The 15,663-nt window shown below is 39.2% G+C and overlaps 1 protein-coding gene across 2 annotated transcripts in view; it reads right to left on the bottom strand.

Moving 5' to 3' along the window:
- The window catches only part of LOC134578156 (testicular acid phosphatase homolog), a 62,502-nt gene extending 47,523 nt beyond the window's left edge, over positions 1-14,979 (bottom strand). For both annotated transcript variants that reach the window (XM_063437158.1, XM_063437159.1), the window contains exon 1: positions 14,874-14,979. In XM_063437158.1, coding sequence (XP_063293228.1) covers positions 14,874-14,972 — 99 coding nt within the window. In that variant the 5' untranslated portion in view covers positions 14,973-14,979. The remainder of the gene's footprint in view (positions 1-14,873) is intronic.
- Positions 14,980-15,663: the final 684 nt, after the last annotated feature.

Raw genomic sequence — 15,663 nt, 5'->3', positions numbered from 1 at the left:
CCCCAAAGATGAGCAATGCTGAGACACAGGGTGTGATGCAGATGCCAGTCTCAGTAATCTCTGAGGCATTATGAGTTCCAGTCTGCTGCAGTGTTGGACAGTCCTGGAATGTGTTCAGACACTATTGAAATATTGTGTAAGAGGCAATAATGCCAGAAATCTCGAGCAAGCACCTCCAAGGTCCTGAAACTTGTGCCTCCCAGATTATTTATGTACCAGACAGCCGACACATTGTCCATCTTGAGCAGGATTGAACAAGAGGCTGTCAGTAGGGAGAGTCTTCAAATGGCAAATGATCCCACCAACAGCTCAATGTCTCTTCCACTTGTGCACCCCAGTGGTGTAAACTGGCGTCGGACTCTACAATGACGTCCGATGTTGAGCCAAATATGGCTCTGTTGTTCCCCTCATCCATGTGGGACAGCCAGCACATCAACTCTTCCTTGGCCTTTGCAACCAGTGATATCTGAGCATCGTAAGAAGGACTTGCTCGGAGATATGAGGCATTGAGACATTGTAGGCTATGGTAAGGTAACCAACACGAAAAAATGGCTTGGAATGACAAAGTTAGGTGGCCGATAATGCAAGCTAGATATCGGAGGTAGAGATGATCTTGGCATAGAAGGCGCTTGATTTCCCTTTTGAAGGGCTTGACCTTGTCTGTCGGTAGATGTAACATTTGCTCCTTAAAATCCCAGAGATTCTATGGTATGGTAAGGCTCTAGAATGGATTTCTTCCAATTTATAAGGAAACCTACATTTTTGAGGAGTCTGATCTTCAGTAAGATCCACGGATTGTGAGAGGAGGGGTATGTTGTTGAGATAAATGATCAAACAGACACCTTGACTTTGAAGGAACTCCACCATTGGTTTCATGACTTGATAAAGCGCCACGTGGCTGAAGAGAAGCTGAAGGGTGGGCAAGTGGATTTCCTTTTTTTTGTCTCTCCATGTGAATTGTAGGAAATCTCTCTAATCAAGTGCAATTGAGATCGTAAGGTATGTGTCCTTGAGATCCAGCTTGGCCATTCAATCCGACGGTAGGACGAGGTCACGAAGACAATAATTGCCTTCCATCTTGAAATGGTGGTATTAAAGAAAAGCATTCAGGGGTTTCAAGTTGATCACTGGGCGAACTCTGATGCTTTTTTTTGGAACCATGAAGAGGTTGCTCACAAAACCTGTAGTGTCCCAAGGGGCTTCCTGAATAGCTCCTTTCGTCAACAAAACAACTTGGATATCTTGGACATCATCAGGACCTCAACTTGTTGGGAAACCACAAAGCTTTGAAGAGAAGATACCTGAAGAGAACAAGAAATCAGTTCCAAGCGATATGCTAGAACATCCATAAATCAGAGCTTATCAATGGCCACATATGAGCGAAACAAGCCAGTCTGCCCTCCACACATGGATGGGAAGGAAGGGTAGTTAGGATACTTACCATAAGGTAATTTCACGGGTGCTGGCTTGAAGTCAGAGGAATTGGCACAATTGGATAAGGAGCCTTGGTTCTGATGAATGGAACCTCCTGATCCATGGCTGGACAGAGGGCTCCTAAAAAGCTTCTAAATCTTGATAAAAGATTCTCCAAATAACATACCTGTAGCGGGCACCCCTGGTTTATTTAAGGCCATATTGACCAGCTTAGGCTCAAATCTTGCTAGGATTACTTCCTAAGCTCCATGGCCAAAGCCGTGTTGACATTACACAACTTATATACAATCTTTGGCAACATCAAAATGGAGCTGTTACACTCCAGATTGAGCAGCCTCTAACAGTTTGTGCAATTTATCTAATGGCCCCATAGAATCCAAGAGCTTGTCTTGAGTATATATTAAGGAGAAATTGAGACTATTCCTGGGCTTCCAACAAATTTAACTATAATTTGGGTAATCTGGGGGTCGACCTCAGTGGTCTTTCAAGCTTGGTCCAGGTCTATAGAATGGGGACACTCTGCTCTCAGCTTGTTGCTTATTTCCTTAGCTAAGAGTTTGTAGATATGCATAGGTAAGAATTTAACAATATGTTCTGGCGGTTCCCATTTTGTGGAACATGGGTGGCGAAAGCTTTGGGATCAAATAGGGGGACACCCATAAAAGCAGAGTTTCACCACCTTCAACTCTCAAACAACTTGTTGATTTTCTTACTAAAGAATTTTCTTACTCCATACAATTAAGGACTATTATTATAATTATTATTATTGACATTTATATAGCGCCAACAGATTCCGTAGTGCTTTACAATATTACAGGAGGGGGGGGGGTTAACTATAAATAGGACCATTACAAAAAACTTAGAGGAACGATAGGTTGAAGAGGACCCTGCTCAAATAAGCTTACAGTCTATAGGAGGTGGGGTATAAAACACAATAGGACAGGCGATAGCTATCAAATAAGGTGGGGGTGAAGCAGAGCTGGAGGAAAGAGTAGAGTGTTGCCCTTTAGGAGAGAGCAAGGGACAGGTATGTGAGGTAGGGGTTACTTTGGGATGTCATAAGCTTTCCTAAAGGCACTTTTTAAACAATTAAAGACTAGGGGAGAGTCCGATGGTGGTAGGCAGGCTATTCCATAGGAAGGGAGTCACTCGTGAGAAGTCCTACAAGTGTGAGTATGCCGTACGGGTGCAAGCAGTGGACAAGAGAAGGTCATGGACAGAGCGGAGAGACCGAGAAGGGGCATGCCTATGGATCTGTGAAGAGATATAAGAGGGGCTAGAATTGTTCAGTGCTTTAAAGGTATGGGTTAGCACTTTGAATTGACTCCTATAGGATACAGGAAGCCAATGTAAGGACTGACAGAGGGGTGAGGTGTGAGAGGAGCGACTGGAGAGGAAAATCAGTCTGGCGGCAGCATTCCGGCTCTTGGGAAGATCAATTCGGAGAGGGTTACAATAATCCATGCGAAAAAATACTAGAGCATGGACAAGTTGCTTAGTAGCATCTTGCATAAGAAAGGGACGGAAGCATGCTATGTTTTTATGATTTGGATTTGGTAACAGACTGCATGTGAGGCTCAACGGTGAGGCCAGAATCAAGTATAACACAAAGACAGTGCGCTTGCAAGGATGGACTCAGGTGGGTACCATTAACTTAAAAGGAGAGCGAAAGAGGAGGATCAGTATTAGGAGGAGGAAAAAAAAGGAGCTCAGTTTTAGAGAGATTGAGTTTTAGAAAGAGGGATTACATCCAGTCATAGATGGAAGAAAGGCAAGCAGTGACATGTTACAGGACGGCAGGGGATAGGTCCGGCGAGGAGAGGTATATCTGGGTGACATTAGCATACAGGTGGTAGTGGAAACCAAATAAGGTAATATGTTTGCCAAGAGAGGCAAGATAGAAGGGGACCAACGACAGAGCCTTGGGGGACTCTAACGGAGACAGGACGAAGGGAGGAGGTATCATTAGAGGCACCGGATGAGCATTGGGCGAGATAAGAGAAAAACCACAAGAGGACAGAGTCACAGAGACCAAGTGATTGAAATTTTTGAAGAAAGGGAGCATGATGAACACTGTCAAAGGCAGCAGAGAGGTCAAGAAGAATTATTATGGAGTAGTGGACTAGTACAACAGCTTTTAATAAAGGAATAAGTTGTTATGCTGAAGACAAAGAATGGGTTAGTTTCTAAGGTAGGTTAACCAGGTTGGTGTAGCAAGAAGACACCAGCGATACACTAACTGTTCATTTACTGGCACTGACAGACCTCATGGCATTCACCTGCAGATCCTAAAGTTTCCTGGAATTAACAGGTAGATGAGGCTTATCGACATGGAAGCCCTGCTGGTTAAAGGGACACTATTGGTACCTAGACCACTTCATCTATTTATAGTGTTCTGGGTGCAGTGTTTCCATGTTTTTCTTGCAGATTAAGTCATCTTCTAGTGACTGCCAGCCAGACATTCAATAGAGACATTTCCTGGTCCCTAACAGATTTTTTTGGGGGGGATTCATTGCTTTCCTATGTGGAAGCTTAAATGTGGGCAATCATGACCAAGGCATCGCAAGAGGAGAACACCTATCCAAGGCCAAGGAGGTCTTGGTGCTGGAAAGAGATAAGTGAAATAAGGCGAGGGAGACTTCAAAACTAGGGACAGTGACACTATAGCGTTAGGAATAGACATTGGTATTCCTAATAGTGATGTCCCGAACGGTTCGCTGGCGAATAGTTCCTTGCGAACATAGCTTGTTCGCGTTCGCCACGGTGGGCGAACATATGCGATGTTCGGTCCGCCCCCTATTTGTCATCATTGAGTAAACTTTGACCCTGTACCTCACAGTCAGCAGACACATTCCAGCCAATAAGCAGCAGACCCTCCCTCCCAGACCCTCCCACCTCCTAGACAGCATACAATTTAGATTAATTCTGAAGCTGCATTCATTTTTTTTTTTTTTTTTTAATTTTATTTTTAGTTTTTGGGTTTGTGTTTATTAAGTGTTCTTGCATAGCAAGACCACTTAATGTTATCTCACATATATATTATTATTATTATTCTTATTATTCTTATTATAGCCAAATTTGCCACCCTAACTCCTCCCACAGTTTTTACACTACATAGACAGAAATATACCAAAACGTGCGGATTGTTCCCGATCGGATTGCTATTACTTTGTGGAACGTTTCGGCGAATGGTTCACGGAATATCGTTGTTCTTGTGGCGAAATTTGTCCCATAGGAATGAATGGCAAAGCTAGAGTGGGAGCTGGCAAAAGCTGAAAAATCAGGACATGATTTCTAAACTGCCACCACTCCCTCATTTTCAGGCCCACCTACACAAATCTTATATCAAAACGTTCAGCTATCCCTGCTGCCACTAGAAATGTCCACGGCTAAGCCATAGTCCTGAAAGTTTTCACAATATGACCATTTGTTTGCAACTCACGCCTTCCATTGACATTCATTGAAACTCCACTCTGCAAAGCTCACATTTGAAGGGCAATTTCTAAACTGCGACTGTGCCTTCATTGTTAATATCTCAGAGACATACTATACATCAAAATGTAGGTCTGGGTCTTGTGATTCTCACAATATAAAGCTCTTCACTGTAGGATTTATAGTTTTTAAAATACGACCGTTTGAAGATGGCAACCGCCAAAATACTCTGACCTGTGCAAGGCTGCAGCAGCAAGTGATGTCATAGACAAAGCCTTTTACACCTGCTAATTTTTTATAACTGTATGTTTTAATGTAACTGTGAAGCACTTTGGGCAACAACATTGCAATTAAATGTGCTATATAAATAAATACTAACAGTTACTCCGCCCACTCCAGTTGTAGACTACTGATGGAGGCAAGAACACTTCACACAATTTCCCCAGAAATTGTAGCTTTTCTAGTTCTTATTATTCTTATTATAGCCAAATTTGCCACCCTAACTCCTCCCACAGTTTTTACACTACATAGACAAAAATATACCAAAACGTGCAGATTGTTCCCGATCGGATTGCTATTACTTTGTGGAACGTTTCGCCGAATGGTTCACGGAATATCGTCGTTCTTGTGGCGAAATTTGTCCCATAGGAATGAATGGCAAAGCTAGAGTGGGAGCTGGCAAAAGCTGAAAAATCAGGACATGATCTCTAAACTGCCACCACTCCCTCATTTTCAGGCCCACCTACACAAATCTTATATCAAAACGTTCAGCTATCCCTGCTGCCACTAGAAATGTCCACGGCTAAGCCATAGTCCTGATAGTTTTCACAATATGACCATTTGTTTGCAACTCACGCCTTCCATTGACATTCATTGAAACTCCACTCTGCAAAGCTCACATTTGAAGGGCAATTTCTAAACTGCGACTGTGCCTTCATTGTTAATATCTCAGAGACATACTATACATCAAAATGTAGGTCTGGGTCTTGTGATTCTCACAATATAAAGCTCTTCACTGTAGGATTTATAGTTTTAAAAATATGACCGTTTGAAGATGGCAACCACAAAAATACTCTGACCTGTGCCAGGCTGCAGCAGCAAGTGATGTCATAGACAAAGCCTTTTACACCTGCTAATGTTTTTATAACTGTATGTTTTAATGTAAATGTAAAGCACTTTGGGCAACAACATTGCAATTAAATGTGCTATATAAATAAATAATAGTTACTCCGCCCACTCCAGTTGTAGACTACTGGTGGAGGCAAGAACACTTCACAATTTCCCCAGAAATTGTAGCTTTTCTAGTTATACATTATCCCCCATAGCCAGTAACCTGTGTTTATTATACATTATCCCCCCATAGCCAGTAACCTGTGTTTATTATACATTATCCCCCATAGCCAGTAACCTGTGTTTATTATAAATTATCCTCCCATAGCCAGTAACCTGTGTTTATTATACATTATCCTCCATAGCCAGTAAGCTGTGTTTATTATACAGTATCCCCCCATAGCCAGTAACCTGTGTTTATTTTTTTTTTTACTTATTTAATATTTTATTCTTTTTCTTGTTATATAGAACATATACATCATTATATGCATTACCGTTTTCTCAAATTGCAATGATAACAAAAAATTCAAGTGTATACATATCAAACATACAAAACAATGACTATACATTAACAGAAATACACAAAGGGTCCAGACTGGGGGCTTTCTTGAGTCAGATTAGATTTTAGTTAAGCAGTTTTACATTCCTATTATAATAACTAGCTATCTCTGTAACATATGTAAGCAGGGTTTAACTATAAACTAATTTTCCTGTATAATACCTAGCCAGTTTTTCAAAGTACTTGGTTCTTTAACTATCCCTATCTCCATTTTCAGCTGATAAATTAGTTGTGATTTTACTTCCTCCCATATTGGGATTTCTATGGCTTTCCATTTCCTAGCAATTGATATTTTGACTGCTAATAGTGTATGGATTATCAGGACAGCATATTGGTCCAAATTCTGAGACATGTGTAGTTGTAACAGAAATAACTGTGGTTTCTTGTCAACCTTAATTCCTGTCCATGATTCAATATTTATAGTTACCATATCCCAAAATCTTTTTATCTCACCACATTCCCACCATATATGTAGCATTCCTGCCTTATGATCCCCGCAGCGCCAGCATTTATCCGATGCATCCGGGTACATTTTAGCAAGTTTATCTGGCGTTAAATACCATCTGTTCATGATTTTATATTGGAGTTCCACTAAGTTCAGACAGTGTACATTTTTTATGGTCAAATTCAGTGCTTTCATCCAGTCATCATAACTTATGTTATTATCTATTTCCTTCTCCCATTTTGATATCACTAAGCCAATGATTTCTTCTGGGTCAGTTTCTATTAAATTAAGACACTTTGAGACTAACTTTTTAATAATAGTATGGTCTTTTAATAATTGTTCAAGTATTAAATGTTTCGCTGAATAATTTTTTATTAAGTGCTCATTAAGATACCCCTTTATTCTTATATAGGTAAATATCTCTTTGGCTTGTAGCTTATATTCGTCTGTTAAAGTATTAAAATCTTTTATCTTACCATTCTCTATTATATTATTGATTTTATTGACCCCTGCGTTGATCCAGCTCTGAATGTTTAAATCCATTATATTTTTTTGCAACTGTCTAAACTCAATGCTAGGAAGCAGTTTACCTTGTAGGTCTAGGTCTTTTCTTAATTTGTACCATATGGGGATTAAATTATTTAGGATTAAGCCCTTATCATATTTACCTTGTCTAAGGTTTTTTTTATGGTCTGTCTTCCAGAAAAGAGAGTATATATCCTCCTTTATTTCGTCGTTTAGTAGACTCTGTTCCATTTTAAACCAAATTTGTTCTTTTGCTACATCGGATTGGGTTATTATTACATGTGCTATGTTACAAGCTCTCCAAGTATGATTTAATTGAGGGATTCCCAGTCCACCCGATTTTATCTTTAATTTTGAATGGTTTCTACTCAATCTAGGACGTTTTTGACCCCAAATAAATTTGTTAATAATTGATTGTGCTAGGGATAACCAACTTTCTGAACAATAGAGGGGTAGCATGCGGAAGAGATACACCCACTTTGGGTATATATAGAATTTTATAATATTTATTCTCCCCCACCATGATACTTCAATTCCCTTCCAATTATTCAGGGTTTTTGCTGTATTTTTCATTAGCCTTAAAAAATTTTGTTCCATAATACTATTCGGTTCATTAGTAATTTCTATGCCCAAAACTTCCATGGTTTTTTTTTCACAATTAAAACCGAATTTGTCAAATAACTTTTGTTTAATATTCGACGTAAGATTGAATGAAAGTGCTGTAGACTTGTTTAAGTTTAATTTATATCCTGAATAGAGTGAATATTCCTCTATGGAATCCATGACCTTTTCCATGGATTTCACGGGATTTCTCAGAGTGAGTACCACATCATCTGCATACATTGTAAGCTTTAATGATTCCTTCTCTAATTCTATTCCTTTTATAGAATCATCCGCTCTGATTCTGTGTGCTAATGGTTCGAGACTAATCAGGTATAATATTGGGGACAGGGGACAACCCTGTCTAGTTCCATTTGTTAGCTTAAACCATTCGGAGGAAAATCCGCTTCCCACTACCCTAGCCGTTGGAGTTGTATATAGAGCCATGATAGCCCTAGTGATATTACCTTGAAATCCGAAGCTGGATAGGGCTTTCTCCAGAAATTCCCACCTTACCCTGTCGAAGGCCTTTTCGGCATCTAATGACAGGGCAAGGAGGGGGATCTTGTGTCTGGTTGCCATATCTGCCGCGTCTATCAATCTCCTAATATTAGAAGTTGGGGCTCTGCTGGATATGAACCCCACCTGATCTTGATGAATAATACTAGTTATTACGTTAGATAACCTGTCTGCTAAAACAGAGGAGTAGATTTTAATATCGCTGTTAAGTAATGAAATAGGTCTATAATTTATTACTAATTCCAAATTTTTCCCAGGCTTTGGGATTGGAACTATATGGGCTTTTAACAATTCACTGGGAATATTTCCGTATGACATAAAGTCATTAAATAGTTTGGTAAGAGGTTCTATTATATTATCCCTAAAAGTTCTATAAAAGCAGTTACTAAACCCATCCGGTCCTGGTGCTTTTTTTGATTTTATTTTTTTAATTGCAGATTCAACTTCATTTTGTGAGACAGGTTTATTTAATACTTCCAATTGAGCCTCTGTTATATGCAGGAGTTTGAGTTCTGTAAAGAATTTAGAAATGTCATCAGTGCTATTTCCCCCGGGTAGATTATATAGCTCTGCATAATATTTTTGAAATGCTTCACCGATCTTTTCTGGCGACAGGACTACTTCTTCACCGTTTATTTTTATTTTAGAAATAATTTTTTTAATTTTTTCTTTTTTTAATCTATTTGTTAGTAGTTTATCCGCTTTATTCCCTTTATAATACCAGTTTCTTCTTAAACGTTCTAACGCAAGGTTAGATTTGTTTATCAATATGTTATTAATATTTTCCTTTATTTTTTTTAATTCTTTACTTATTTCAAACGATATTTTTTTTTTATTCTGTTTTTCCAATCTATCATGATCCATATAAAGTTGTGCCAAGTTTTGTGAATTTCTTTTTTTTTCCTCTGTGCCCATTTTTATAAAACTTCCCCTGATTGTACATTTAAACGCACACCAGAGCGTAGATAAGGAGATCTCAGAATTATTATTTTCTCTGAAATATTCTTCTATAGCCTTTTGTATTATGTCCACATTTTGTTTTTTTTTTAACAAATTTTCATTCAATCTCCAGTTAGATCTAGTTTTGGGAAATTCTTCTTTAATTTCCAGAATTAGAGCATTGTGATCTGACCATGGGATATTAGTGATCAAAATTTTCTTGACCCTTCTAACGATATTTATTTCTGTCAATATATAATCTATTCTTGAATATACCTGATGCGGGAAGGAAAAACAAGTATAGTCCCTTTCCATAGGATGCCAAATGCGCCAAGTATCCATAAGACCTGCCTTTTTAATTACCTCATTAAATTTTTGGGAGGACTGTTCTAACTGTCTCTTGTTCTCATTTGTTTTTAATTTATTTCTGTCCATATCAGGGTCTAGTATACAGTTGAAGTCTCCCATATATATTATTTTCCCTTGTTTAATTTTTTCAACTTTGTTCACCAGTTTATTTAAAAACCTTATGGGAGCCTTATTGGGAGCATATAGATTTACAATTGTATATCTCTGATTGTTTATCTCTCCGATTATTATGAGAGTCCTTCCTTCATCATCTGTAACTTGATGAATTAACTTAAAGTCTATCTTTGCAGAAATTATAATTGCTACTCCTCTTTTCTTGTTCTTGGGCATAGAGGATCTGAAAATATGTGGGAACTCTTTTGAGCTAAATCTATCTTTGTCATTTTTTAGCCAGTGTGACTCTTGTATTCCACATATATGTATTGACTCTTTCCTAATAAAGTCGGTGAGGATTACTCTTTTCTGCGGTGTATTTAACCCCCTTACATTGAGAGATGCTATTCTAAACATACCTTAACTCTATCTGACCCCTTTCCCCTCAGTCTGGACAACCGAAAAACATAACATACAGGACATTGCACCCCTACACTTAACATTAAAATAAATGGTTCCTTTCCCATAGGAGCCATAGATCTCCCTGCGTTCCTTCCCCCTGTATATCAGGAGGGAAGAAATTTACAATTTAACCACCTTATATGGTTTGGTGATGGGATATACCAACAATTATATCAAACATGTAAGAAAGCAATCCGCAAGTTACCCAGAATTCAAGCGGAGATAGTATAAAAAAAAAAAAAAAAAAAAAAAAAAAATTTTTGCTTTACATTCTTTACCAAAATTCCTTCTCTCTTCTCTATCTTTTCCCCTGTATTATTTATCTTTAGTGCTCATATCCTATATTGTTTACTTAAAGTGTAATACTCTCTTTCCATTTATTATTTACTTATTTTCTCTTTCCTTCTCGCTACTGGTTATTCTAATAATATCTATTTTTCAGTGCTTAAGTGCTCCCCACTACTATCGTTTATTTGTGTGATATTCAAAAGTATCTTAGTTTTCCTTTCTTTCTTTCCCTCTTTGTCTTACTGCCCCACTTCCTCTCTATTTCCTTTCTTTTTATATATTCTTTAATATTTGTGTGAATTATTTAACCATGTGATTTTCTGTTTCTCTAATTGTGTTTTATCTCAGTTCAGTTCACCTCATGTTAATTTCTATAAAGGAAATTATATTAGCTACCCTTCTATCCTAATATTATTTTTCTTTGTTTTAAAACACGTCTTTGTGTAAAGTGCTTATCAATGTTACCTATCATTCTCTCTCTTCATGAGAAGGCAACCGAGGGGGAAAAGGCAAAAAAAAAAAAAAAAAAAAAAAAATATAAATAAAATAAAGGCTACTTAGAGTTACCTCTTCCCGACCCCTATTCGTGGGGAGGGGGAGGGGGAAGTCTAATGTAAACCCGTACATTTATTATTTAAAAGTTTCCTGAATCCATTTTTGGAGACTCTGAACTTCTCTATACATTTCCACTTTTTCTCCGTACGTGAATCTTAATCCAACTGGGAACAACCAAATATACTTGATTCCCATTTCTCTCAATTTGACAGTACAAGATGTAAAATTTTTCCTAGCCATTCTGGTACTTCTAGATAGGTCGTTGAATATTTTGATAGATTCATATTTAGAGTCTTGTAGGGACTTGGATCTCATTGCCCTCATAATTTCTTGTTTAAGTCTATATGAATTTAAAGCTGCAATGACGTCTCTTGGCTGCTGGGCTGGAATGTTACTTGGGTTTGGGATTCTATGTATTCTTTCCGTACAGAATTGGCTAAAGTTCTGCTGGACCCCCAAAAATTTACAAAACTCTTTTAGGAATTCGTCCAGTCTCCTGGAGTCACTTCTTCTTGGATTCCTCTTATTCTGATATTGTTTCTCCTTGCTCTATCTTCGTTATCCAAGATCTTGGCTTCCATTAACGCCATTTTTTTTTCCATCTGTATGATTCTTTCTTCATTTAAACCTTGTTGTAGTTTTATATGGTCCATTTTATCTTCCATTAGATTTATTCTGCCCATTATTTTAGCTATCTCTGTTTTAAAATCCCCCATCATTAGATGTATTTCTTTCTTTATATTTTCTAGTTGTACTTGTAAGCATTCGTTCAAGAGATCTTTTCCAATCAGGCCAGCATCTTTACTCAAAGAGTCCGACATCTCCTGCTCAGGGTTTGTTTGCATTATAGCTTGCATTATGGGTTGGGCTGCTCCATTTATACTGTTTCTTCTTTCTGCCTTCTCTTTATCTTGAGGTGAAAAATAATTTGAGAGTCTTTTTTCATTTCTTTGGTCGATTCTTTTTTCTCTTTTATTTCCCAGCTTAAGTTCACTTTTTTTGTTTGCCATTATAGCACTTACTTGTATGGGGTTAATAAGAGCAGGATAATATGTATCAAAAAGTATATACAAAAAAAAAAAAAAGAAAACAGAAAAAAAAAAAAAAAAATTTCTTTTCTTTTTTTCTTTTTTTATTTGATTATTCCGTCTTTCTTTCGCTTGATTGTGTCCGGTATCTTGATTTCAGGAACTAGGGTCTCACGGTCTCACGGCGTTCCACGGCTTTCAATTGTCAATTGTCAATTGTTCTCTGGCGTTCTCTGGCGTTGCGTTTTTTTTCTTAGGCTCCAGTTGTCTTAACTTTCGTTCTTAACAACTTTACATTCATCAGGTGAGCTTTTAGAGATTTTAGAGCGTTTATAGAGGGAAATATATAATTTTATCCAATTTTATCCAATTATCCCTCAGCTCTCCAGATAGCTACAGGCGATTTACAAAATAGTGATTTTTCCTCTCGAATGTCTATTTTAAACAAGTATATGAAACTTAACGTTCCGTATATTCTGTGTTATTCCATTTTTTTTTTTTTTTCCCGTCTTAACTATTTTTTGGGTGACGGTTAAGTTAAACTCGCTTTTCCATCCGAGAGGCTCTCTCAACAAAAATCATTTGGAACCTCCTTTACCCACTCCTGTTAACGGAGTTTTCAATAATAGAAATAGGTTAAACCCCTATCTTCAGTGGGAACTAGTCTCGCAACTGAGATTAATTTGGAGCCTTTTTCCACGCTCCTATTTGTGGACTTTCCTTAGATCTATATATCAGTATATATCAGTATATTTCAACATTATATATCATCCTATTAGTGGAGTTTTCAGTAAGGTGGAGTTTATCAAGTCTATGTTCAAATGTGCCTGTGAAATGGTTTTCTGTTGATTATGCAGACATTATTCAGCTTATTAATATGCCTTTTGTATACTTGCAGTTATATTGTCTTCTGCTTGTTATTTATGTCGTCTTTTTTTGGCTTGCTGCCGTACTGGATGTTCCGATCTGCTCGTCTGTCCGTCCACCACGTGTGTCTGCTCGCTCGCTCCCCTTCACTGCATTAACACCAGCCTCAGGCTTCCCTGTCCTGTATCACCATGCCACCGAGATCTCTCCTGCGCTATCTGGACACTGCCACCGCATGTACGCTCGTCCGTCGCCAGCTACCTCCAACTACCGCCAAACGCCGCCATAGACCCTCAGCCTCAGGTACCTCGCGGCTTCCTTGTCTTTTTCGCGGCTTTTCCCCTCACCTCCCGCGGTACGTGACCGGCGTGCGTCGTCACGTCATCGCCCCCCCCCCAGTAACCTGTGTTTATTATACATTATCCTCCCTGATAATGCAACACTTACAACAATCAAGTAACATACATTCATATAAAATGTAAGTTACTTAGCCAGTCAGTGTAATGACAGGAATGAATAAGTAGATAACTCCCACGGTATTAGGGAGCTATCTACTAAAAGGCTGAAAGACCTAAATTGGTCTTTCAGCCAAATTTACTAATACTAAGTAAAGATTACTTAGTATTAGTAAATTATGCCCCTACTCGCTATACCGCGAGTAGGGGCAGGTCTATTAAACAGTGAGCAGCCTGTAAAAAAGGGTCCCCCCTCCCTGAGCGGGTGAGGGCCCTAAATACAAATTGGGGGGGACTACCTAATGTCCTCCCCCCTGGCCCCCACCCCTGAGCGGTGGGTGGGGGCCCTAAATACAAATTGGGGGGGAGGACCTAATGTCCTCCCCCCTGGCCCCCACCCCTGAGCGGTGGGTGGGGGCCCTAACACAAATTGGGGGGGACCTAATGTCCTCCCCCCTGGCCCCCACCCCTGAGCGGTGGGTGAGGGCCCTAAACAAAAATAAGGGGGGGAACCTAATGTCCTCCCCCCTGGCCCCCACCCCTGAGTGGTGGATGGGGGCCCTAAATACAAATTGGGGGGGGGACCTAGTGTCCTCCCCTGCTGGCCCCCACCCCTGAGCGGTGGGTGGGGGCCCTAAACACAAATTGGGGGGGGGGACCTAATGTCCTCCCCCCTGCCCCCACCCCTGAGCAGTGAGTGGGGGCCCTAAACAAGAATAAGGGGGGGACCTAGTGTCCTCCCCCTTTGCCCCCACCCCTGAGCGGTGGGTGGGGGCCCTAAATGAAAATTTAACCCCCCTCCCCCCAGGTGACTAGGGGTCCAAAAACCCCTAGTCACCCCCTCCCCCAAAAAATAAACTCCTACCTACCCCCCTCACCCTACAAATAATGAGGGGGGGGGACTGTTAACTAAATACCTGTAAAAATAAATAAAAATAAACTTACCATTCGATGTTTTCTTTCTTCTAAAATCTTCTTTTTTCAGCCCCAAAAAAGGTCAAATAAATATCCATAATAACCCACGCAATTAAAAAAGAAGCACAGCTGAATTTTAGAATTGGAGATTGTTTTTTTCAATTCCACTATTTTGTCCTTAAATTTGAAATTCTCTATGAATTCACTTTAAACTGTCTTTTTAGTGACTAACCCCGTTAGCCTGTTAGTCCAGATTTAATATCATCAAGATTACTCACTGTGGCCACAAAAGTCAGATTGCTGGTTCTGGAAGTAGACACCACCAAGATGTGGAGATTGGTGGAAAGAAACAGGAGCCATTCAGCAGCTATTACCATGTTGTGAGGGAACAGACAGCGACTGAATGTAATTGTTCGTACATGCATTATATCAGCCCAATTTTTCACTTTTTTTTACTTTTTTTTTTTTTTGTTAAAAATGTTTACATAGCCAGGAAGTGTGCATTCCAGGGCCTCCAGATTCCTGCCAGCTATCCTAGTTTTTCAGGGATAGTCACTAGCTTAGAACGCCTGTGTGGTATGTTGCTGTCCCAACACATGCTAAATAGTTTTTTATCTTTCCATTTTTAATGCTGGCTGTTTAACAACTGGCTGTTTGCGCTAGTATTAATGAGAAATACATTTGTGGTAATCTGTGTTATTCTTCACGTATGCTGTCTTAAATTTACTCTGTGAAATGTTCTGCTTGTGTGACAACCCAAAGAGAGGAATCCGAAACACTCGACTGCCAAAGCTTTGAGGAAAGAAAAATAGTAAATGTTTGCATGTTCTATAAAATGGTGACATATCTCCCCACTGTCCCTTTATAGGAGGGACAGTCCCTATGTTGGGCCCAAATCCCTCTGTCCCTCTTCTCTATTATAATGTCCCTCTTTTCTAGGAGCTCTGTAATGTTGGTGTGTCTGAGTGTATAACAGAGCTACACAGCAATAATACTCCCAGTAATGTGTCTTTAAATTACAATAAATGGGTTTGGAAATCAGTCTGTGTAAATAAGATACATTGTTCT

This window comes from Pelobates fuscus, chromosome 11, assembly GCF_036172605.1.
Source record: "Pelobates fuscus isolate aPelFus1 chromosome 11, aPelFus1.pri, whole genome shotgun sequence".
Taxonomy (NCBI): Eukaryota; Metazoa; Chordata; class Amphibia; order Anura; family Pelobatidae; genus Pelobates; species Pelobates fuscus.
Note: the sequence above shows the minus strand (reverse complement) of the source record. Positions and strands in the feature narration are given on the sequence as shown.